At 51.0% G+C, this 23424-nt stretch overlaps 1 protein-coding gene across 5 annotated transcripts; it reads right to left on the bottom strand.

Moving 5' to 3' along the window:
• Positions 1-4105: 4105 nt before the first annotated feature.
• VPS33B (VPS33B late endosome and lysosome associated) lies at positions 4106-21872 on the bottom strand. 5 transcript variants are annotated; one of them, XM_058736531.1, is made up of 24 exons: positions 21355-21872; positions 20984-21226; positions 19594-19674; positions 19172-19233; positions 18027-18076; positions 17529-17596; positions 13176-13221; positions 12073-12167; positions 11689-11793; positions 11185-11281; positions 10886-10963; positions 10610-10683; positions 10242-10328; positions 9961-10051; positions 9252-9326; positions 8901-8965; positions 8724-8778; positions 7446-7492; positions 6770-6902; positions 6102-6175; positions 5237-5338; positions 4967-5042; positions 4756-4872; positions 4106-4481 (listed from the first exon to the last, which is right to left on the bottom strand). In XM_058736531.1, exons 2-24 carry the CDS (start codon positions 21077-21079, stop codon positions 4402-4404), a joined length of 1854 nt encoding a protein of 617 aa, XP_058592514.1. In that variant the 5' UTR covers positions 21080-21226; positions 21355-21872; the 3' UTR covers positions 4106-4401. The 5 variants fall into 5 exon arrangements, with proteins under 5 accessions (XP_058592514.1, XP_058592513.1, XP_058592517.1 ...); XM_058736530.1 differs by lacking the exon at positions 21355-21872 and having other exon boundaries at positions 20984-21347; XM_058736534.1 differs by lacking the exon at positions 21355-21872 and having other exon boundaries at positions 19594-19748; positions 20984-21345.
• Between the last annotated feature and the right edge of the window lie 1552 nt (positions 21873-23424).

A 23424-nucleotide genomic window follows, 5' to 3' on the forward strand; every position in this document is an offset into this window, starting at 1 on the left:
CCCCCCCACGCAGCCCCGCCCCGGCCAGCCGCCGAGTCCCGGCCCCACCCCGTCCGGGCGCAGTTTGGATTCGAAGTGCGCGCCGCCGCCCGGAGGCCGCCGGGAAGGGGCGAGAACCGCCGGGGGCCGGGAGCGCGTTCCGCGTTTTAACTCGTTTCCCAGCGCGTCCAGAAGGCGAGCCTGGAGGTGATCTTTGGTGGCGGCCTTCCCCACGTCTGGGAGCCGTGCCCTGCAGCGGAAGGGGAGGAACGCTGCACCCGTCTCACAGGCCGGCACCTTTCTAGACGGTGGTCCCATTTAATCTCCACGACCGCCCCGTTTGGTATTATCGCATCACCATTTCACGCAGGAGAGAACGGTCTCTGAAAGCTTGAGGGGCTTGTCCAGGTCACGTAATTGGCACACAAATGGAGATCGCCTGGGCGTGGTTCTTTCAAATAACAGGGGTTATATGGCTGTATAAAAATTTTTAAACTCAAAAGTCGGGGGTGCCTGGGTGGTTCAATGGGTTAAGCATTGGACTCTTGATTTTGGCTCAGGTTGTGATCTCCGTTGAGAGTTCGAGCCCCACCTTGGGCTCTGTGCTGGCAGGGCAGGGCCTGCTTGGGATTCTCTCTCCCTCTCTCTCAGCCTCCCTTGCTCTGTGTGTGTGTCTCTCTCTCTCAAAATAAATAAACAAACAAACAAAAAACCCTGAAAATGGACAGTAAAGCACTCTTGTAACCCTTTTTTCGCTGAACATATGATACATCTGTAAATGCTAATACATAGCTTGGTTTTCAGTGACTCACAGTTGTGTGATATTATGGCTGGAAAGCTCTCATAATTCAACTGTTTTGCTAACAACGGTTATTTAGATTGTAATTTTTACAAACAAATGTCTTCACACATAAATCTTTGCATCTTGCTTTATTTTCTTACAGTTGATTCATAGCAGAGGAGCTACTGAATACTCCCCTTCCCATGATGGCAGCCTCCCCAGAAGCATACCTTCCTCTCACCCTCCACAGCTCCTACTGTCCTTTTAAATCTCTGCTAATTTCACGGGCAGAGAGTGTCATTTCCTCGTTTGATCCGCACTTGCTGGATTACAGATGAAAGTGCACATTGTGCCTGTGTCTATTGGCCATCCATAACTTTGATGACTCCTTTTCATTTGCTTTTCCATTAAGAAAAAAGTAATGGATGCTTGTTTGCTTCGTGTGCAGGGTCATGTATCTCTCACTTTCAGAATTTAATTGGTGCTTTCAACATCCTTTAACTTGTCAGCAGCACACCAGACATTCACATGGTTCATGGAGCGAACCGCAGACACATTTAAAATTTTTTTTAATGTTTATTTTTGAGAGAGAGCGACAAAGCGTGAGCGGGAAAGGGGCAGAGAGAGAGGGAAACACAGAATCCGAAGCAGGCTCCAGGCTCTGAGCTGTCGGCAAAGAGCCTGATGTGGGGCTCAAACCCATGAACTGTGAGATCATGACCTGAGCTGAAATCAGCCGCTTAACTGACTGAGCCAGCCAGGCACCCTGACACCACATTTTTAAAAAAGCGTATTTATTTATTTTTGAGAGAGTGTGCATGAGTGGGGGAGAGGCAGAGAGAGGGCAACAGGAGACAGAGAACCCCAAGTAGGCTCCTGGCTGCCAGCACCGAGCCCAATGCTGGGCTTGATTTCACCAACAGTGAGATCATGGCCTGAGCCAAAATCAAGGGTCGGATGCTTAACCCACTGAGCAAACCCAGGTGTCCCTAGATACCACTTTTTAAATTTACTTGCACTCTCTGTTGATTAACTTGAAGCTTATTCAGAAAGCTTCAAAAATTTGTCATCTTCAGACACGTTCCCGGGGCCAGCACTGTAAGTACCCAGAGATAAGGAAATGTTGCTGTCATGTCCTTTACTCTGTAATTCTGAAGCCAACAAAGTCATAGGACCGTTGGAAGATAACCAGAGTATATACCCACATGTAAAACACCATGTAATTTGTGTTTAAATAGGACCCTTTTACAGGATCATGTATTTCTGTTGGACAGCACTGTTCTAGAACGATTATGTTCCAGAACGTAAGTGTGGTGCCGCTGTCTTTTCCCTCGGCCATACAATCATTGTCCTACCACCACATATTCTTTATACAAACAGCCCTGTCAGCGGTGTCTTTGATCTTGTACACTAGCTTGACATGGCCCTGTAAGAATTCTAGCTGGATACCTGAGGCGTGCATTTTCCTTGGAATATGCGCTGACACAGCATTCTGTGCTTTGAATAGTCTTGATGATCCAACGACACAGATTTGGACCTTTCTTCCAAGATCTTTCTTCCACGGTGGCAGCACTGTGAATTGGGGGACAAATGGGAAGCAGAGCAACTGGAATGGACCATTAAGTATCTCTGCCATGGGGACAGTGAGGAAAAGATGAGTCACAAGCGTTTAGAAATAATGGAGGGGCACCTGGTGGCTCAATCCATTAAGTGTCTGACTTCGGCTCAGGTCATCTCATGGTTTGTGGATTCCAGCCTCACGTCAGGCTCTATGCTGACAGCTCAGCACCTGCTTCTGATTCTAGGTCTCCCTCTCTCTGTGTCCCTCCCCTGCTCACACACTCTCTCAAAAATAAATGTTAGAACAATTTTTTGTTTTCAAGAAATAATGGGTAGTGGGGCCAGCTGAATGTGGGGGATAAAAGAAAGCATCTGGGGTCTAGGATAAAATTTGTTGCTCGAACAAAACTTGGGTAGACAACGAGGATGTCAATTACAGGATTACAGGAAAAGGAGCAGATGTAGGGATTCAAAGTGAGGACAGGTTCACACTCATAGTGAACATGTTGAGTTGAAAGTGCCTATGGAAGCAGTGAGTTGGAAATACTAATGTCAAGTTCAGCGGCAAGATGAAAGCTTGAGATCTGGAAGTGGATGACAACAAAGGATGGAGAGGGGATAGGCAGAGAGATGTAATCCAAGAAGACAGAAGGACAATCTAGGAGACCACAGGAGGACAACAAAAGAGCATCATGGAAGCTGAAGGGGAGAAAGGAAAGGCAGTTATCAGTGAGGTTAAGTTAGAGGAGGACCGAAAAGAGGCTCACAGATGTGGTTACAGTTCACAATTTTTAAATGCTGAGCCTGGCTGGCTCAGTCGGTTAAGTGTCTGACTCTTGATTTCGGTTCAGGTCATGATCTCAACACGAGATCAAGCCCCGCATCGGGCTCTGCACTAACAGCAGGGAGCCTGCTTGAGATTCTCTCTCTCCCCTTCTCTCTCCCCTGCTCACAAGTGTGTGCTCTCTCTCTCTCTCTCTCAAAGTAAATAAATAAACCTTTAAAAAAAAAAAAAAGGTCAAGGGAGAGAAAGGCCACTAAAATCATCAATTGGGGAGCACTGCTGACCTTTTTAGGAGCACCATTTGCCAATGCCTGATACTGCTCTAACAGGACATGAGCTTTCATTCTGTAATAAAAGACAAATGCTTAAAAGTGAAGTGCCTTCTTAGGTTAAAACAGTAATGGACACATTTTTTCTAAAAGGATAATGAATCACAAGAAGTGCCTGGCTGGCTCAATTGGTGGAGCACGCAACTCTTGATCTTGGGGTCATGAGTCTGAGCCCTGCGTTGGATGAAGTTTTACAGAAGGAAGGAAGGAAGGAAGGAAGGAAGGAAGGAAGGAAGGAAGGAAGGGAAAGAGAAAGAAAGAAAGAAAGAAAGAAAGAAAGAAAGAAAGAAAGAAAGAAAGAAAGAAAGAAAGAAGGAAAAGGAAGGAAGGAAAAGGAAGGAAGGAAAGAAAGAAAGAAGGAAGGAAGGAAGGAAGGAAGGAAGGAAGGAAGGAAGGAAGGAAGGAAGATGGAGAGAGGAGGGAAGGAGGAAAAAGGAAGAAAGAATAATGAATTACAGATTTTTAGAATTGGAAGGGTGCTTACTGATCACCTATCTAATCCATCCCCCTCATTTTAGGGTCGGGGAAACTCTGATACAGGGTGAGTTTCGGGGAGCACTAGACCGGCCCCAGAGCTCCTGCACAGTCCAGGCCGCAGAACACACGAACCCCCAGTGGAAGGCGCCCCTGTACTCCACGGAGCAGACAGAAGTGCATGGCAAGGACTAAACATGCCATCTGAGAGCAGAGGTTTTATTTACAATGATACTCAAACAGGATTTAGCAAAAGGTACCTCTTCCTCCCCCTCTTTTCAGCACAAGCTGCACTTCATCAACAAAAGAGAAATTTCCTGGGGGCATGAAGTGAACGCTCTGCTCAAGTAACTTTCTGCTAAAGCCCACACAAGTTCCGCGCTCCCCAGCTCTGAGTAGGGTGGTTGGTGGGCACTACATTAGCAGCTGGGACCAATTCCTGCATCCCCTCGGGAACGTGTCCAGGGAAGACGTCGACAGCGGCAGGGAGAACGTCAGGCTTTCACCTCACTCATGGCTTCCATGAGGCGAGCACTGTTTGTGACTGCCGTGGTCAGAAAAATGAACCTGTACCCTATGGAGTCAAAAGCACCGGCGTCCGTGACTAACAGCAGGTCGCGGGCCCCCAGCACCAGTCACGTCAAGCCCTCGGGTCCACGGTCCCGGCTGGATCAGACACAGACGCATCCGCGCCCCGGTCCCGCACACGACGACTTGCAGCACTCGGTGGAAAGGGCGCCCTGCTATCCGGCCCACAGCCAGACCGGCGAGCGGTGCCGGGGCCAGTCGAGGAGCCTTCCTGAGCACTGCCCCTTGTCCCCCACATCCCACCTTCTGCTCCCTCTTACCTTTCTCTCTGCCCAGGAAGCGGAGGGCTGAGATCTCAGAGAACGTGCAGCCACCCAGGAACACCACCAAGATGAGGCGCAAGGACTCGCTGGAAGCCTTGTCTTCCTTGGTCATGTCTGCGAAGATCAGAGCAGACACTCGCGTGTGGCACGGTGCCCGCCCCCACCCGCTGCCGGCGCCCGCCCCGCCCGCACGGTCAACGCCACGCACCTGTGAACGCCAGCTCGCTGCAGTTGAGCAGTCTCAGCACCTCGTCCAGACCCTGCCAGCTCCGCCGCTCCAGCACCTGGGGGGGGAGGGGGAGGGGGCACAGGCGCCGCTTTCAAGCCCGAGACAGTGTCAGGCCTGGGAAAGGAGGGAGGCGGCAGGCGACCGTCGCCTCTCTTGTTAGTTACGGGGGCGGCAAACAGCCGGGACGGGCCAGGCGGCCAGAGAAAGCAGAGCGCGGAGTATGAACGGGAGCGGGTCGCCTGTCCTCACCTGCTCAATGACTCGGCAGCTGAGGGGCACGTAAGCGCCACTGAAGACATACGCCATGTCCCGCGGCACCTTCAGGTCATACTCGCCATCCACACGTGGGATCTAAGGGGTAAAGGGGACTGTGTGAGGCGTGTGACAACTCATCCCTCCAGCCCTTTATGCAGTCAGGGAAAAGTAGCATATCCCCCAAAACAGTTCTTATTTCAACTAAAGGGAAAACTGGCAAAATCCCTATTAAAAAAAAGAAAAAAGACTCCATAACCACAGATTAAAGCTTTTGTTCAGTATCCACTGATTCCCTTGAATGAGCTCTCCACGTTCCCTGTGAAGGGCTGAAAAGAAAGATGCCCCTTTGCTGATTTCTTGGTGACATGGGACAGGTCTGTCACTGACGTGGCACTCAGCCTATCCTCTGGCATTGGCGGGTGTTTGTTACATGTTTATTAAGTAAATGAATCTTTGTGTCTCGTCTCGTTACTTTTTAATTTTTTCAATGTTTATTTTTGAGATAGAGAAACACACACAGAGTGGGAGCGGGCGAAGGGCAGAGAGAGAGAGCGAGAGAGGGAGACACGGAATCTGAAGCAGGCTCCAGGCTCTGAGCTGTCAGTACACAGCCCGACACGGGGCTCGAACTCACGAACTGTGAGATCATGACCTGAGCTGAAGTCAGACGCTTAACCGACTGAGCCACCCCCAGTGCCCTGTGCCTTGCTTGTCTCATTATTAAATTAAGCTCATGCTGTAACGCTACTGAACAGAAGGATCTTTGTAAGAACAAAACAACAGAGAGGTTTGTGTGAATTCAAAGCACTCCACAAAGGACCGGACCCACGGCTGCCCCGTCTGTCCTGATCCTACGTACCAAATTCAGCTTCTTACTGATGGCACGAAAATTGCTCCTCTTGGCCAGAGAACTGAAGGCATCAGTAATCTTCCCTGGGAAGGAAATCTGTGCTGGATTTCATTTAAGGTCTACAGGGTCATGACATTGCCACAGGTGAAAGCACTCAGGAAATGGCAAACGGCGGGACTGCTCACGTCTCAAGACTCTCCTCAAAGCCATTCACCTGGAATTCCCTAGACCCGATCAAGACATCACCACCCTTCTCCCCAGCACGGTCTCCCTCCTCCTACAGGGTGCCAACTATCTACTAAGCACAATCCGCAGGGTGAAACTCGCTTGCTGGCTAAGTGTGTGGGCCTTGGAGTCAAACTGACCTGGGCTCAAATCTGACTTATTGAGGGACGTTGAACAAGTCCCATAACCTCTCTAAGCCTGTTGCCTTATCTATAAAATGGAGATTATGAACTTACTTTGTGAGGATTGACAAACTGTTACCTAAAGGTCTTAGTACTCAGTAAGTGGACAATACGTGGAGCCTGCTCGCGGCGGAAGCAGTGGTAATGACCGTGAGAGTGAAGAATCCCGTTCTCCTTCCCCAGCTCATTCTCTCCCTCCCGGGGTGCTCTGCCTGTTGTGAGAAGAGGGGACTTGGGCCAAGGAAGGGGCTGCCCATGCCCTGTGCTCACCTGCAGCCTTGTCCGTCACCAGCTTGCTCACTTTACTCTCCACGGCCGTGAGGGTGTCCCCGGGGGCCTGCTCCGTCAGGAGCCCCGCTCGCCGCAGATTGGAGAAGGTTAGCAGGTGCTCGGGGCCATAGCTCTGAAGAAAATGCAATTCGGCCACTTACTGAGCACCCGCCACACCGTATCACATCGGGTGATATGGAGGTGAGGGACAGAAGGGTCATGTATTCTGTGCCCTGAAGAAATAACCAAACAGCAAACAAAAAAGAAAAAAAAAAAGCACGGAACTGAGAGAGAACAGAGAAGGCCACTGATGTAAGGGTGGTGGGAAGGGCTTCACAGATGAGGTAAGACTGGAGAAAGGCCTAGAAGGAAAGCCGTATCAATGCCTTCCAAGGCGCTGAAGTGAGGGAGAGTCCCAGGGGTGAGAACTCAGCTCTATGGCTCTGGTTCTCCCAGCACTGGCCATCCACCAAGAGAACCGAGAGTGGGAGAGACAAGGGCGTGGGAGGGTCTCCACGTGCTGAAAGGTGACCGTCCTAAGACGCTCTAAGAGGGAGGCAGATGGGGAACAAAATGGGGACACAGACAGGAAAGGGGCCATTTCTTCTGTGTCTTTTAGGAACGTCCCATGACCTCCCTCCACCAAGTTCCCCCGAGGGCATTCTCCTGGCCTTACCTGCAGATACTGTGTTTTCAGAGATCGGTAATCCTTGGGAATCAAACCTGGTAAGGAAGAGGAGACAGGCTCCTGCAAACACCAGCTGAAGTGTCCGGAAATCTACAGTCAGACCACCCACCCACCCACCCACCCATCCTCTTGCTGCCAAAAAAACCCTTAATCAGGAGGAAAGGAATCGGTAAATGTTAACCTTGCATCCTATCCAGCCGATTCTAAACTGACTCTTAAATTTAAGTTTGCTCAGTGAGAGACAGAGCCTGGATCTGAGAGTTCCAAGGCAGAGTCCTGCCTGAGCCACCAGGGCGCCGCCGAGGGAGGGACACGGGGACGCAGAGGGGGTGTCGGAGGGATGCAGCAGGAGGGGGAGGGGCTCGTGCGCGTTTCTTCCTGCCGTTGGGCCAGCGCTACTGCGAATCACTTTACCGCTACCGAGGAATAGGACAGATGTTCAAATGAAGTCCAAAAGTACAGCCTGCCATGCTTTCCTCCAGGGAGGTAGGGAGAATGGGCTTGCGACTCTGATAGTCAAAGGAGATGTAGAATAAGCCGACCACTCCTCGGGGCGGAAAGCAGCCTTGAAGACTAGTCCCCACCTGGACGGCTTCCGCCGTACACACGAGTTGCCGTAAAGGGTGAAGGGAGTGGAAGGTGCCTCCGGCCGCGGATGAGTAAGTCACGGGGAAGAATGGCACAGCACGGGGAATAGTCACTGGCACTGTAACAGCGCTGTGTGGTGACAGGCAGTAGCTGCCCTTGCGGGGAGCCCAGCGTCACGCGCACGGTGCCGCACACCTGAAACTAACGGGACATCGTGTGCCAACTATACTTCCCGCTGAAAAAAAAGCAGGCGAAGAGGCTGCATAAGCAGGTTAAAAGGTCTGCCACAAAAGGTCGCAGGATCTGAGCTTTTGGAAATGTTTGTGCAATTCCAAAAGGCTGTCCCCTTTTCCTGGACTGTATCTTCATTAGGAAACCTCGTTGAAGGCAGGAGGCCAGACGGAATAAATGCCACTCTGCGCTAAGCCTCTGCGGTCCTACGATGTGATGGGGCCTGTGCTGGGGGCTTGGCTGTGGTCCTGCTTAGGGTCGGGATGATAAATTAGGACCTGGGGTGTCTCACTCAGAACAAAAACTGCTTTATTTTACGGGGGAAAGAATCCAAATTACTGGGAAACGTTCTGTCTGCTAGGACATTCGTCTCTGTCCTTCAAAACGATTTCTGTCATCCCTAAGGTACAGTTTTGCAATCTGGCGTCTTCGGTTCCAGGGGCTCACCATTCTCAGTGATGGACAAAAGGCACATGAGGCGAAGGCTCTCTATAGGCGACACCTACACGGGAAGAAAGAGTCAAAGACAGTTCAAGTTTCAGGACATACGTTCTCTCCCTTCCGCCCGCTGGAGGCCAACCCCACCGCGAAACACCGTTCCCGGAACCCCGGCCACCTGCTCACCTGCCGGTCTATGTGTTCTTCAATGTAGCTGGTGCTCTCCCGGATGTTGAAGCCCTCCAGCAGCGCTGTGAGTAAACACAGGGGAGCCTGTTACGGGGCTGGGGTGGGGGGGAAGGTAGCGGGGGGGGGGGGGGGGGAGGTTGCCACCTGTGCTAACAGGTGTCTATCTCCCCATCTTTCTCCATCCTTGGGGTGGGTTAAGGACCCCCGGGGACTTCTAGCAGGGAGCAGCACTCCCCACAGCCAGCATCGGCCGAAAGGAGCCAGAAGGCATCTCTGCTGGGTGGGACGGGGCTGGGAGCAAGGGAAGCCTCAGCAGGGGCAGGAGCCCAGCAGGACCGCCGCCGCTACCGTGCTCGGTCTTGATGAGCTCCTGGAAGTCCTGTTTGGTCTTCTTCTTCATGATGGATTCACAGGCCCCGATATCTACAGATAGGACAAAAAGCGAGCTGACGTACTCCTGGTTCTAAAAGGATGTGCCGGGGCGCCTGGGTGGCTCAGTCGGTTGGGCGTCCGACTTCGGCTCAGGTCACGATCTCGCGGTCCGTGAGTTCGAGCCCCGCGTCGGGCTCTGGGCTGATGGCTCGGAGCCTGGAGCCTGCTTCCGATTCTGTGTCTCCCTCTCTCTCTGCCCCTCCCCCGTTCATGCTCTGTCTCTCTCTGTCTCAAAAATAAATAAACTTAAAAAAAATAATAATAATAAATTAAAAAAAAAAATAAAAGGATGTGCCTTTATGTCCAGAAGAATAAAAACTTCTTACTGGCCATGCTGGAGACAGTTATGTGATTATGTGAGAGAGTGCGTATAAATTAGTTAGAATGATACCTGGCGCTTCAACTATGTAATAAAATTATCTAACGTTGTAATCGTTACTGCCGTTAAACCTATAGAAGTATACAAAACAAACGAACAAACAAACAAAACTTCTTAAGGCAAAATGCAGAAGCCCCTCTTCCCATGTCAGACCAAGCAAGATCACTGTGTGCTGGGTGAACAGAGAGCTCCTCTCTTGGGAGAGATCTCTGAGGCATCCCTTCGCCCTCCCCTCATGAAACCTACGGACGCTCAGCAGGCGGTGCTCCTGTTTCAGTCCCTTGAGCTCCTGGGACACGAAGTTCTTCATCTGCTTGATGTCCATGCCTCTCCGGCGCTGGCGGAAGATCCCCTGACGTCAGCCTCTCCCGGCCCTCAGACGTGAGCAGCCACCCCCCTCCCCCGGATCCCCCCGATGCAAGAGGAAAGACAGGGGGCTGTCGTCGTATCAGAAGGGAGCCAAAGGGCAGCAGCCTTGGAAAGCCACTGGGGAAACAGAACAGAGGACCCCCGGCCTAGAGCCTCACGTCATACTGAGCCTGTAAGTTCCGGGCCTTCTGGCTCAAAAAGCCAAAGACGTTGGAGAAGTGTTCATTACGAATCTCATTAAACACCTGCAAGGGGAACAAGACGGCAACGACTTACCAGAGAGACACCTAACCAGCGCCTCCTCCTCCCTGAGCAGTGTGATGAGCGCACGAGAGCAGCGCCCAGCTGTTCTAGCAAAATCACAGAGAAAGCTGAGCTGATCTCCTAAGTGTGTGTCAAATACCAGCTCCGTGCTCGGGGTGTGCTCGCTCCCGGTGGGGAATCCCTCTCCCACAGGCTCAGCTTCCCCGCCCAGAGCCGGGGCCCACGCCCCGGGCAAGCCCACAGCCAGCACCCATCCCCTCACCTTGTCCTCGGCATTGAGTAGCACCTTTAAGCTCCTGTCAGAGGATGTGACTTCTGGGCCAAAATCGACACTCCCTTTGAGAGCAGAGGGAGCAGCTATGAGGACCTCCGTTGAGGCCTTCTTTCTCCTACCCTTCCCTGAACTGCCATTAAAAGTCCCCGAACTATCTGGAAGCTAGCAGTCGGCTCTGAGTCTGGGGCTCTCCCACCAGCCCTGCCCCATGCAAGAGGCCCCGGCCGCCGAGCACCACCTCCACCTTGCCGGGACGCCGCTCACCACACTTGATGCGGAACGTGTCATCCACCAGGCCCTCGTAAACCACCTGGGAGCAAAGTGCCGTCACAAAGTCCACGTCTGAAATGAGATCCCCACCCATGAGGGTCCTCCCGGACCTATAGGTCTACCCAGTTCACTCCGCGTCAGCTCCCGTGCCTCCAGAGGGCCCAAGTGCCACGCTCCCCATCAACGATGGCATTCACAGCCCCAACCTGAGGATCCCATCTGGGCCGCCACGTTCGCCATATCCTCACGTCTCCGAGGGTCCAAAGACAACGGGAGTGCTGAGTATAACGTACCTCTGTCCAGTAGGAAGATGTGTCCAATTTCTGGCCTTCGGCCCTTGGTTTCGCCATCCTCCTCCTCTTCCAGTGTCCTCCACAATTCATACGACATCTGCCAGGGACCAGGAAATTCCCAGTCTTGTGTCCAGGTCCCCGTGACAGCCCGCACCTACTGAAGCCCTCTTTTCCACATGACACCTCTATCTGACCCCAGGAGGGAAACTGGTTGTCAACAATACGAACTCCTGCACCCGCACCTGTTCCCACCCCTTACCCCTCCCCATGCCCATAGAGGCGTGTCCTTGGCCCCAAAGAAGACATGTAGGAGTGTTACCCCTGAGGCCCTGGCCCTGGCCTTGCTGTTAGCCACACAAGTCCTCCTCTCTGAGGACCTATTCCAGAACGAGAAAAGCAAGCTAAAGAATATACCTCTTATCACACATGCCCATGGGCAGTCCTTGGTGGGTAGAGAACGGGTGGAATGGGGGCTATCGGGACAAGATTGCTGCCAGTGCCCACCTTGGCACATCTGCCAATTCCGTAGCAGTTAGGGAAGGGTCCGTACAGAGTGCTGAGGAGGTGTAAGGCCTGCGCCACGGTGTTGATCCAACGCTGATCTCCCTCCTGCAGGGGCCATATGGGCCACAAAGATATGGGCCAAGCCAGCAGACCCATCTGGAGAGGGGCTAGGGCAGGAAGGCAGGGTGTGGGGACTGCTTGAAAGCTTTCATTCTGATTGGCCCCAGAGCAAGTCCTGCGGACATCAACCAGTAGCATTTGATCTAGAAACCAGTATCTCAAGTTGGAGGAAGGTTCCATCAGTATTTCCGGCCCACTGTAGCCCACTGGACTCCATGTTTGTCCCCACCTGTCAATGCCAAGACCCAAGGACCCTGCACTTACCAGGAAGTAGTCCCTGAAAAATTCTGGGAGCTCCATGCTCAACAGATCCACATCAAGAGGTAGCAGAGAAAAGGCCCATTCGTCACAGCTCACATCTGCGGGTACAGACGGCGTGAGTCTCCCTGCCGAAGGCACGGGGCTCCGCGCTCAGAAGGTCGGTCCCCAGTCGCGCCGAAATATCGGAGCACCTGCCACATGCCCAGCATGACACGAAGCACGGGACACCCAAAGATAAGTTTAAGACAGAGTCTGTGCCCTGAAGGAGTTCACGGTCCGATAACAAAAGGAGACCCGTAGGCCACGGCCACGCCACGTGGTAAGGGGTGTGTGTGCGTTAGGGCACCAACAAAAGTGCTGAGGAAACCTCACTCTCTAGTGGACAAACACTGACAGGAAGCCACGCGGGCACAGGCACTGGGGCACTGGGGGTGCTGTGGTGAACGGAACGGACAAGCTCCCCATCTTCCGCGAGAGAACCTCAATCTAGCGGAAACACACCAGACACATCTCATCACGGCTGTGCCCCACGGAGCTAGAAGAGGAATCCAGGAGCACAAACGTTCAGGGATCGAACCTCAACTATAGGGGGCATGGAAGAGTATAGGGGTGCCGGGGCAGAGGAAAGACAAGCGACATTTAAGCTTAGAATTTGAGTAAAATTTGGGTATGGAAAAAAAAAAGCTGAGGGTGGAGAATATTCTAGGCAACGGGAACAGCATGTGTGAAGTGCCCAAGGCAGGAGGAAAGGAGGGAGCAGCACACGGTGAGGGGGAGGGGGGAGGGAGGGAGCAACCACAGGAGGCCGAGGAGGCCCCAGGGTCCCGGCACAGGCGGAGTTCGGAGTTCCAGCCAGGAGCACGGGGAGCACTGTGCCGGATGCAGAGGCAAGCGGAATGGAGGGCGCGCTCTCCCTGTGGGAAGGAGTCTCGGAAGGTAGGAACGGCGGCACCTGGCATCCCCTTCGGCCCTCCCTTTAGGGCCCTCTCCGGCCCCCCCCTCGTCGGGAGCCTCCCCTCCTCCCAGGCCCACAGGCAGACGCAGGGAGCCAGCGATCATTCCCTTCTTCGTGCTCCCCGTTTCCACTCACAGTGGCCTTCTCTCACCTCCATAGACTCCCTCTTCCTCCAGCACCATCTCACACGCGTGAAACTGAAAGACAAGAGGCAGTGGCTGGTGACCGCCGCCTTCTCTGCGCTTCCGTCTCTGGAGCTCCACCGTCGCTGCTGAGGACAATACCTACTGAACCCAGCACCCACAAGGGAACGTGGACTCGGACGGCCAGGGAGGACCACTGGGACCGTCTGGCCCAGGGCTTTGTTTCCCTCTCATCCCCTTTATTTATGTATTCAGTCCAGTGCTCCTCTCTCCCCGAGAAACTGGAAAACTGCACCAAGGAGAAGGTATTTCAGCTGTCACCGAAGGGTGAGTCCCGAAGACAGACGTGCGAGGGAGGGCACGACCGCGCCTCGGAGGAAAGGGGTGGTGGCATGGAGAGGCTGGTCAGCGCATGTCCAGGGGACCCCTGGAGTCACTGAGAGGGGTCTGGGGATCCAGCCCGGGAGTCAACAGCACAGGGTGTTTAAAGTAAGTGGTGTGTGCGAGAGAAGAGAACAGGGAGGGGCACGAGAGCTACGGGGAGGATTGTAGGGAACACTGAAATTAAAAGGGCACACCGTGCGAGACCTGGAGAGAAGACAAGTATGGCATGGAGGGGGGAGCAGGGGACGCAGCACCTCTAAAGGCAGGACGGTCAGAGTCTCAGGATGAATGGGCAACAGTGTCAGTGCTGGAGACATTAGGACGCGCATGAACCAGGCATCACTGGATTTGACAACAGAGCCCTGGGAGGACTCGGCTTAAAGACCGAGGTGGGCGTGAGGGTGCGGGAGCAGCGGCGGCAAGACCTCTTCACAGAAGTATGGACGCAACAGGAGGCAGAGCCCCTGACAGGAAGAAGACACGAAGCAGGGAGGATCATGTAGAAGACACAGACACGGGGGCGCCTGGGGGGCTCAGTCGGTGAAGCGTCCGACTTCGGCTAAGGCTGTGATCTGGCGGTCCGTGGGTTCGAGCCCCATGTCGGGCCCTGTGCTGACAGCTCGGAGCCTGGAGCCTGCTTCGGATTCTGTGTCTCCCTCTCTCTCTGCCCCTCCCCTGCTTGCACTTTGTCTCTCTCTCAAAAATAAACACTAAAAAAAAGTAGAGAAAAAAAAAAAGAAAAAGTGGCAGACATGGTTGAAGACAGAGAAAGGTCTACCTAACAAAGCAAGAGGGTAGAGAAGGAGCATGGATGTAGGGCTAAGAACACAGGTGAACTAGCTGATCAGGGAGGGGAAGAGGCCAGAGTCACTTCCTCCTTTGAGACCAGTGGGAAGAATGCAAAATAATTAGAGGCAATGAGGAGAACAGTGAAGCATATCATCTGATACTGACGATGATGGTACCAATGTACATTAAGCATTTTACACGTGCTAGGCATTGTCCTTAGCGTTTTATAAAGATTACCTCTCACAATCCTAGACTGACTCTACAAGATGTGGAAGATTAATGCTACGTGTCCCTTATTTTACTTTACACAGAAAAATCCTATTCACCCCTCACTTATTTCTTTTTCTTTTTTTTAAAAAATGCTTATTTTGAGAGCGAGCAGGGGAGGGACAGAGAGAGAGTCCCAAGCAGGCTGTACAATGTCAGTGCAGAGCCCGACGTGGGGCTCGAACTCACTTACTGCAAGACCGTGACCTGAGCCGAAACCAAGAATTGGAGGCCTAACAGACGGAGCCACCCAGGTGTCCCTTTCTTTCTTTTCTTTTCTTTTTTTTTTTTTAAGTAGGCTCTGGGGCACCTGGGTGGCCCAGTTGGTTAAACGACTGACTTCGGCTCAAGTCATGATCTTGAAGCAGTTACTGAGTTTGAGCCCCGCGTGGGGCCCTGTGCTGATAGCTCAGAGCTTGGAGCCTACTTTGGATTCTGTGTCTCCTTTTCTCTCTGCCCCTCCCCCATTCTCGCCCTCTCTCTCTCTCAAAAATAAACATTAGAAAAAATTTTTAAGAAAAATAAAAAATAAAGGAGGCTCTACACCCAATGTGGGGCTTGAACTCACAACCCCGAGATCAAGAGTCATGTGCTCTATGGACTGAGACAGCCAGGTGCCCCATCCCTCACTCATTTCTGTCAGTAAAACTGAAACTGTAGGCCTACTTTTAGGGCTGAGAGTTCCAGAGCCCAGATTGACAACTGCCAATCTTCATAATTAAGAAGAGGAGTCTCAGGAAGAGAGAGAGATAACCTCTTTGCTATGGCTAAGCAAAGCCATAGCTTTTGAAAGAGGTGGTTCAGTGACAGAAAATTCGGTCAAAGAACCTGATTAGTTAGGATGTGAGATGGAGAAGATTCACTGAAATACAGATTTTGTTTTCCTGTGTAAGAGGGAGGCTTGTAGGATTATTTGAAACTATTACCAACTTGTTCTATCCCATTTAAACAAATCTGTCCTTGGAAGTACACTTTGAAAAAAGGGGTTTTGTAAGACTCCAAAAACTGGAATTTACTGCCACAGCTCCTTTAGTAACATTAAAAAGTAACCTGTAACTCCGAACAGTTATCACAGTCAATAATTTCTTGCCCTGGTAATGATGTTATACTTGAAGTATCTGTATTTCTAAACAGAATAAACAGCTGTAAGACTCTTCGACAAATTTTCAAATGATCTTCAATGGAAGATCACTGACTCTTTCTTCTTATTCCTTTCACATGATAAGAAAACAATATAAGCCTGTGATTTCACAATAAAAGTTGAAAGCCATTTAAATCAAGTGAGGTAACTACTTGCGATTTGCAACGACACGGATGGATCTAAAAAGTGTAACGCTAAGAGAAATAAGTCGGTCAAAGAAAGAAAAATACCATATGATTTCAATCATATATGGAATTTTTTTATGTTTATTTATTTATTTTTGAGAGAAAGAGAGAGAGAGAGAGAGAGCACGCAGGATGGGGCAGACAGAGACAGAGAGAGAGAATCCCAAGCATGCTCCACACTGTCAGTGCAGAGCCCGATGTGGGGCACAATCTCACAACCAGGGGATCAAGACCTGAGCTGAAATCAAGAGTTGGACGCTTACCCGACTGAGCCACCCAGGCGCCCCTCACTTCTGGAATTTAACAAACGAATGAGCAAAGGGAAGACAAAAGAGAGAGAGACATGAACCGAGAAACACTCTTAACTACAGACAACACGCTGATGGTCATCAGATGGGAGGTGCGTGGGGGGATGGGGGGAACGGGTGATGGGGAGTAAGGAGGGCGCTTGCGATGAGCACAGGGTGATGTATGGAACTGGTGACTCACTGCCTTACACACCTAAAACTAATTATGCTGTATGTTAACTATACTGAAATTAAAATAACAAAAAGTGAAAATGCTCAGCCCTGTTATAAAAAAGAGAGGTAAGTACTACTATCAACTCCATCTCATAGATGAGAAAACTGGGACACAGAGCACTGAGGAACCCCATCCAAGATCACACAGTTAATCAGAGCTAAGCAAGGATTCACAGCCACTCTGGCTTTATTAGTCTTAGCTACCGCTTCCATTTTCTCTAGTTTTTTGGGGAAAATTGAAAAAGAATAAACCCCTGTCCTTTCAACCTTAATTTCCATCTGCTCTACATGCGACATGCACTATTTGGTTCAGCTTTATAGGCCTAGGGCAGGCAGTGCAAAGACCTGGTACATCATTCCTTCTCATCAGTAAGACGGAGGATGTACCCATGATGCACCTTGCTGACGTGGCGGTGAGAGCGGAGTTGGATGGACTCAGGGAACGGAGGAGCCACGGCAGGTCACCAAACACTACAAGTACTGAGCTAAAAAGGATGGAAGGGACCTAGCCTGGTCGTGCTAACTCCTGTGGGACCGTGGGCCTTACTTCCCTCTGCTGCTCAAAGCTGGGGTGGAGTTCAATGGTCTCTAAGGTTCCTTTCTCGTGTAAGAAAAGGCTTTTCCAAAGTATATCGGTATAGTTCTAGTAACCCAGAGGCAGCTGGCCACATGCCTTGGATGAGCATGACGGGGGGCACGGGGGGGGGGGGCGGGGGGAGGGTAATGATTTATTGTATTTATTATTGAAGGGATAGAAGAAGAAAGTCACTGAAACCATAATACAGTGCACCTTACTGTACAGAAATTTGTGTGAGAAGGGATACACAGCAGGTTCTACTTCACAAGAAGTCTACGTAGAGGCCACCTCTCACAATTCCACAGTCCTTAACTGGGGCAGTTTGATGACAGACCCTCCGCTAAACGGTAAGGACCATGTCAATGACAAGACCAGGACGGGTATTTTGTTCAGTCACATAGTTTGCTTCGCAGGAGATACGGCTATTGGGCCCCGGCCCCTTCCCAGCCTTCCATCTTGATCTACCTTCTCCTATTCCCACCAGCACCCAGACTGACCTTCTGAGGGCTGAAGATCACTTTGTATTTCCGAGCTCGGCCAGCCAACTTGTCAGCATTGACGAGACCTACAGACACAAGGAACGCAATCCAGAAAGCCACGGGCCATTTGTTAGACTAGAAGCAAGGAAGCAGAAAGCCTCTACAAGTGGTACGGCCAACTCGAAACATCTTTTCTTTTTAAAGTGGGTTTTTTTTTAAGCTTATTTATTTAGACAGAGACAGAGAGAGACAGGGCAAGTGGGGGAGGGGCAAAGAGAGAGAGAGGGAGAGAGAATCCCAAGCAGGCTCCGCACTGTCAGCCCAAAGCCCGACATGGGGCTCGAACCCATGGAACACATGATCACCACCTAAGCTAAAGTCAGACGCTTAACCGAATGCACCACCCAGGCGCCCCTCGAACCATCTTTTCTTTTAAAGGGTCCTCACGGCCCAAGCCCTTAATCTTGGCCACTCCTTCCCAGGTCTTAGTTACACGCAGCACCATGGCACACTCACTAGCAACGTATCGCATGTTCTTGATGCGCGGTCTGACCAAGAAGCACAACCTGCGGGACAGAAAGGGAAAAGAACCAGAAAGCCGCAGTGAAGGAAAGTCATGGAGGCGGTGATGGCAGCTTGGGAGAAACTGAAACGTGAACTCTCTCACCATCTGCTCGTCTTGCCGGGCCTACCGTTCTCAGCCGAGCCAAAGCTCGGCCAGGCTCCCCTGGCCTACAGAAGACTCCCTTCCGTACAACAGCTACACCGGCACTTGGGGTGGGGGTGGGGGCGCCAGGGGCTCCTGCTCTCCCATAATTTACAATCTACTGGGCAAAATGAGATGCACGTATGTATGGAGTATATTAATAATCAAGTGTTAAAAAATAACACAAGAAAGTATAGTGTTTTTCAAATTGGGGTATTTTCCTCTAAAGGAGGATAAATGTTACTTACGGTAGAAAAACAAACAAAATAAAAACATAGGCCAGACAACAGGCTGCATGCGACCGAGTGCCAGGTGAACAGGACAGATACTAAACACCAGGGAAATGCGGAGGAGGAGAAAAGCTCCCAGGAGTGGAAGGGCGACCTAGAGCTTCATGGAGCAGGTGGCACCGGGCTCTGAAGGCTGGGTGGTTTTCGCAGGAGCAGTGAGGGCAGGAGAGAACTGCACGCAGTGAATGGAGTGGCCCGGGGCAGGGGGCAAAGGCATAGCTGGGTGGCATGTGTGCGTGTGCGTGTGTGTGTGTCAAGTAGAGGCTTGAGGGGACAAGTGACAGACGAGGCTGGAAAGGCAGCATGAGCTGCGCTGCAGACAGCCTTGGAATCTGTGATGGTCAATCTGGACTTCACTCGGTAAGGAAGGGGAGCCTTGGAGGTTCCTGTGAGGAGCGTAGTGGAAATATTTTTGGACGATTAATCAGTCTGGCTTAGCGACGGCAGACTGGATTAGAGACAGACGAGAACAAGGGAGGGAGAAAGTGCCGAAAGGGAGACCAGTTACGAGGCCACGGCATGACCTAGGCGTGAGTTGGTAGAAGTGAAGGGAGATGAACCAGAGCGCAAACATGGCGCCAGGCTCCAGCCAAGGCCGGACCGGGGGCAGACGTGCGGGGCCCTCCTCCAGCCTGGGGCCCGGACGGACTCTCCCAGACACTCACTGTTCACTGGAGCTGATGGCTGGCTTGTTCTCCACCTTGTACAGCTTGTCTACTTCATGTTGCTACAGAGAGAAGTCAACAAGGCCAAGGATGTAAGTGCTTGAAACCCAAAGCATGACACAAAGGGGACTGCAGTAAGGGCGCCTGTTCGTGGTACTTTCTAGGAATCAAACTGCCTCCCTGACAACCATCCCACCGAACTTTCCTCACGCTGGCAACAGAAAAAAATAACAAAAAACCGAGATCAAACAATTCAAAAACAATCCAAACAATAGCATCGATCCCCCTTCATCCACCCGATTCAGCTACCCTGTATTTACTAGTAGGGTAGTCACTCTTTGGTAATTTGTACTGCTCATCAAAAGCAAAACTGCTCAATGAGGAAAGAGGGGCCAGAGTCCACTGGGAAGAGGGGCAGGTACCTTCAAGATGGAGACATTGGCGATACGATCCAAAGGGCTCATGAGATCTGCCTCAATGAACAAGTCTTTTTTCCCCGGGAGCTGAAGGACACAGTATCTTGGGTCACTCACAGGTCCCACACGCTCCCTCAGCTGAGAGCCTGTCCAGCCATCCACTTAATAAAAGCACAGACCGAGTTGGGAGTGTGGGGGGCATCATATCATCTACTCCAGCACCTTATTCATTGTCTATATCCACACTGGACATTTCCTTATATATTCACCCCGTCTGTCTTCTCATTTCCTGTACCAGTGGAAAATTATTTCACCTTCTTTCCAAGGTTAAGGCCTGTCACTCAACACATATATATAAATATATACATTTATTAAGCACATGCCATTGCTTGATTCTTCACTACGGACTCATTGGAGACAGTGTTGAGCAAAACAGATGTCCTCAAGGACCTTCTAATCTAGTGGGGAACATGGACATTAAACAAATAAATAAGCATGTAACCCATTACCACTATAGCAACAACCTTATTTTCCAAGTAAGACAAGATAAAAATCTCAAACTCAGCTTTGCTTCTCTCTCCACCTTCATGAACAATCAGTAGATCTTTGAGTCTTCTTCCGCCCCGACTGAAAATCCATCACTTCCCTTCATTCCCACTGTCACCAATTTTGCCTCATCAATGGTCTCCCAGCTAGCGTTTCTCTTGTTGCCCATGTTACCCCACTCCACACATGGCTATGAGCCATCTTCAGGCATTGCTTCACGCAGTTAAGGGGGGAAAGAAAATCTTCAGTGGGTCCTAAAGCCTACTGCATAATTTCTGATTGCTCTCTTCCCTGTAAATGCCTTGTCCTTCCCTGATTCCTCAACTTTGCTCCTACCAACCAGTCTATCTGCCTGGAACACGCTCCTCCATTTCCAAGGAGAATAGGCTTATTCCTCACAATGCTAGAATCCTTGAATCTCCTGACCACTCCAACTAGAAATGGCTGCTTGTTCTGAATGCTTCTGACACTCTAGCTGTCACCCGTTTACCACGTGATATCACCTATGTGGTTAATTTGCGCTTCACAGGGCTCCTACTAGAGTAAATCCCTAACGACGAAGATGTCTTAACCATCTCTCCATCCCCGGTGATGCGGGGCACGACTGGTCTCCCTTGCCTCTAGGAAAAACGAGCGACTTTCATGAACTGTCCGTCAGGTCCCAAGCAGCTCTTACTGCCCTCTGGTTTTCCTCCCTAAATGCTTCATTTTTGGACCTGCTATAGAAACTCCAAGGACAATACCAAGGGCCTGGACCCAGACCAAGGGGACTCCGCAAGAAAGAACAACGCGCCCAGCGAGCGCTAAACTGTTGATGCGGAAAAGACCCCCAGGCGCGGCGGGCACTGACCTGCTCCAGCAGATAGATGAGCTGGTCTCGGGCCAGTCTCTTGAGCATGGAGAAGTCAGGTAGCTCTGGGGCGTCCAGCCGATGGGGAAAAGCCATGGCAGCGAAAACCGGAGCCGCAGGGTGGAAGGGGGACGCCCTCCGCTCGGAGAAAGTCGGCAGCAGCCCAGGCTAAGCGCAGGGCGGCGCTCCTTCGGGCTTGGGCACCGTTCGAAAGAGCCCCCCGAAGGGGCTCTCGCTCCTGCACTGGAATGAATGGCCACCTGTCGGTCAGACAGCCGCAGCGTCGGAGGACACTCGTCCAGATCAGCAGCCCCGGGACCGACCCGCCCCTCCCCGGTCCACTCCCCCAGTCCCAGGATGCGGGTCTACACCCGCAGGTTTCTTTCGCGGCGTGCGGGAAGAACCCCGCCTCCTGCCAGAGAGCGAAGCGACTTCCTAGACCTCCCGGAAGTCCCGTGCGCTCGAGCAGCGCTTAGCGTATCGGGAAGGGGACGGCGTCCTGGAAGGGACAGTTGAAAACGCGGGAGCAACGGGCCAACGTTCCAGTCTCATATCTGGCCAGAGGGGAGGGTTCCTATCATAAAAGGATGACATCTTAAACCAATTTTTAAGGGTACACCCAATTCTCCCAGTTCGCGCAAGCGAGGGTTGGACACTTGCTAGATTTTGAGAACTTCGTAAAATGGGCGAGGCCGACTCGGAGTCCGGAGGGCACTGATCTCTGGGGATCTTGGCTGTCAGTCAAATCTATTCCACAAACCTGGCTGCCAACTGGGAGCGCTCTGGCCTCCCAGCTGCAGGAGGCAAGACGCGGAGAGATGGGATGCGGCGGAGAAAAGAAGGGGAACGCGTTAGGATCCAATGGAAGCTAAGTCCCGCCCCCTGTGACCTTTGGCTACCGGAATATGGATAAGTATCCTTCTTGGGAAAACGGATAAATAAGCTGTGGCATATTCATACAATAAAAATAACGGAATAAATGAAAGAACCCAGATACAGGGTGGCATCTGTATGATGCCATTAATATACAGTTCTAGAACAGGATAACATAATCAGTGGTGGAAAATTTTTCAGAAAAGTGATTGGCTTTGGGGTAAGAATTGCCTGGGAAGAGAAATTAGGGAATTTTCAGGGGTGATAGTAATCATCCATATCCGCCTTGTTTTTTTGTTTTGTTTTGTTTTGTTTTGTTTTTAAGCCATTGTAATGGACGGATCCGCTGAGAATACCTGCACTCACTAATCAATCATAACATCACATCCTCATCTCGTGGTGAGATACATAGAAGTACAAAGCATCACTCAATACCAAAAATTGAATCTGATCAAGTCTCAAGATCCAACTACCAGTTGATAGGAAATATAGAGAGTAGTAGGGACATGATAATAGACATCATAGGAATAAAATGAACTATATCCAAAACACAGGAAATACATAAGGTAAATAACCCATAAAACAGTGAAGGGAATAGTGGAAGAAACCACTTTAGAGTATGATACTCCCGGTACATAACCACATCATGCAATGTTGCAAAATGTGCACCTTGTCTGGATCCTAATCCCCAGAAATCAAACGTGGAAGTCATTTATGAAACAGTAAGAGAATATTATCGGGATGTTAGCTGATATTGAATACTAAAACTTTTAAGGTATAGTAATGGCTTATGTGTCTATGTTAAAAAGGAGTCCTAATCTCTTTGAAATACATATTAAAGTACTTACAGATGAAATAATATGAAGTCTAGGATTTGCTTTAAAATAAGCCAGGGGGACCTGTGGGGCAAATAATGAAAAAAGATTGGCCAGATGTTAAATGTGAAACTGAGCAATGGGTACACAGGGGTTCACTGCATTACAATATTATCCCTACTTTCATATGCTTGAAAAATCCTCTAATACAAGATTAAACAAAAAACAAACAAGAAGCTTTTCTGCTCACACTGGGCTTCAAGAGCTCATCTAGTATTTTGTACTGAGTTTTTCCTACTCCCCCACCCCTCAGGAGATTGGATCTCAGCTGCAGAGAGGTGGAAACTGCCCTGAGCAGATTAGTGACACAAATACCCTCCGGGGTGCGGGGACTTAAGTCCCTTCTGTTTGTAGTTTGCTAGCCTCTTGAGCTTGGCCCCAAGGTTGCAGAGAGTTTCCATTCCAGCCACAGCCGCCTCCTCTCCAACTTGGGCAGAGCCTTGTCAACTGTTGCTTCCTCCACCTGACCCTGCACCTATGCCCCCAAAGTGCAACTCCACCTCGTACGTTGTGATGTCAGTGGCTTTCATCGTGTCATGAAATGGGACTCCCTGGGGAGAGGGCACTATAGAGTCCTATGACCCCAGCCCAGTGGAACAGACTGGGTGAATCCCACCTCCCCCTTTCCAGCTTGGGTTGGGGGAAGGGTGCGCAGTTTCCCAAAACACTGCAGTGCTGGTGAGTTAGGATGTG

This window comes from Neofelis nebulosa, chromosome 7, assembly GCF_028018385.1.
Source record: "Neofelis nebulosa isolate mNeoNeb1 chromosome 7, mNeoNeb1.pri, whole genome shotgun sequence".
In the NCBI taxonomy this organism is placed as follows: Eukaryota; Metazoa; Chordata; class Mammalia; order Carnivora; family Felidae; genus Neofelis; species Neofelis nebulosa.

What these genes read in the sequence shown, in the direction of transcription:
- VPS33B (XM_058736531.1), bottom strand. Translation starts at nt 21,079, where the DNA reads ATGGCTTTTCCCCATCGGCTGGACGCCCCAGAGCTACCTGACTTCTCC. An exon ending in TGATCTTCAGCCCTCAGAAG is followed by an intron (nt 13,222 to 17,528) that starts GTCAGTCTGGGT and finishes CTTGTCTTTCAG; the next exon opens with TTTCACGCGTGTGAGATGGT. An exon ending in CAGCGAGCTGGCGTTCACAG is followed by an intron (nt 4,873 to 4,966) that starts GTGCGTGGCGTT and finishes TGATCTTCGCAG; the next exon opens with ACATGACCAAGGAAGACAAG.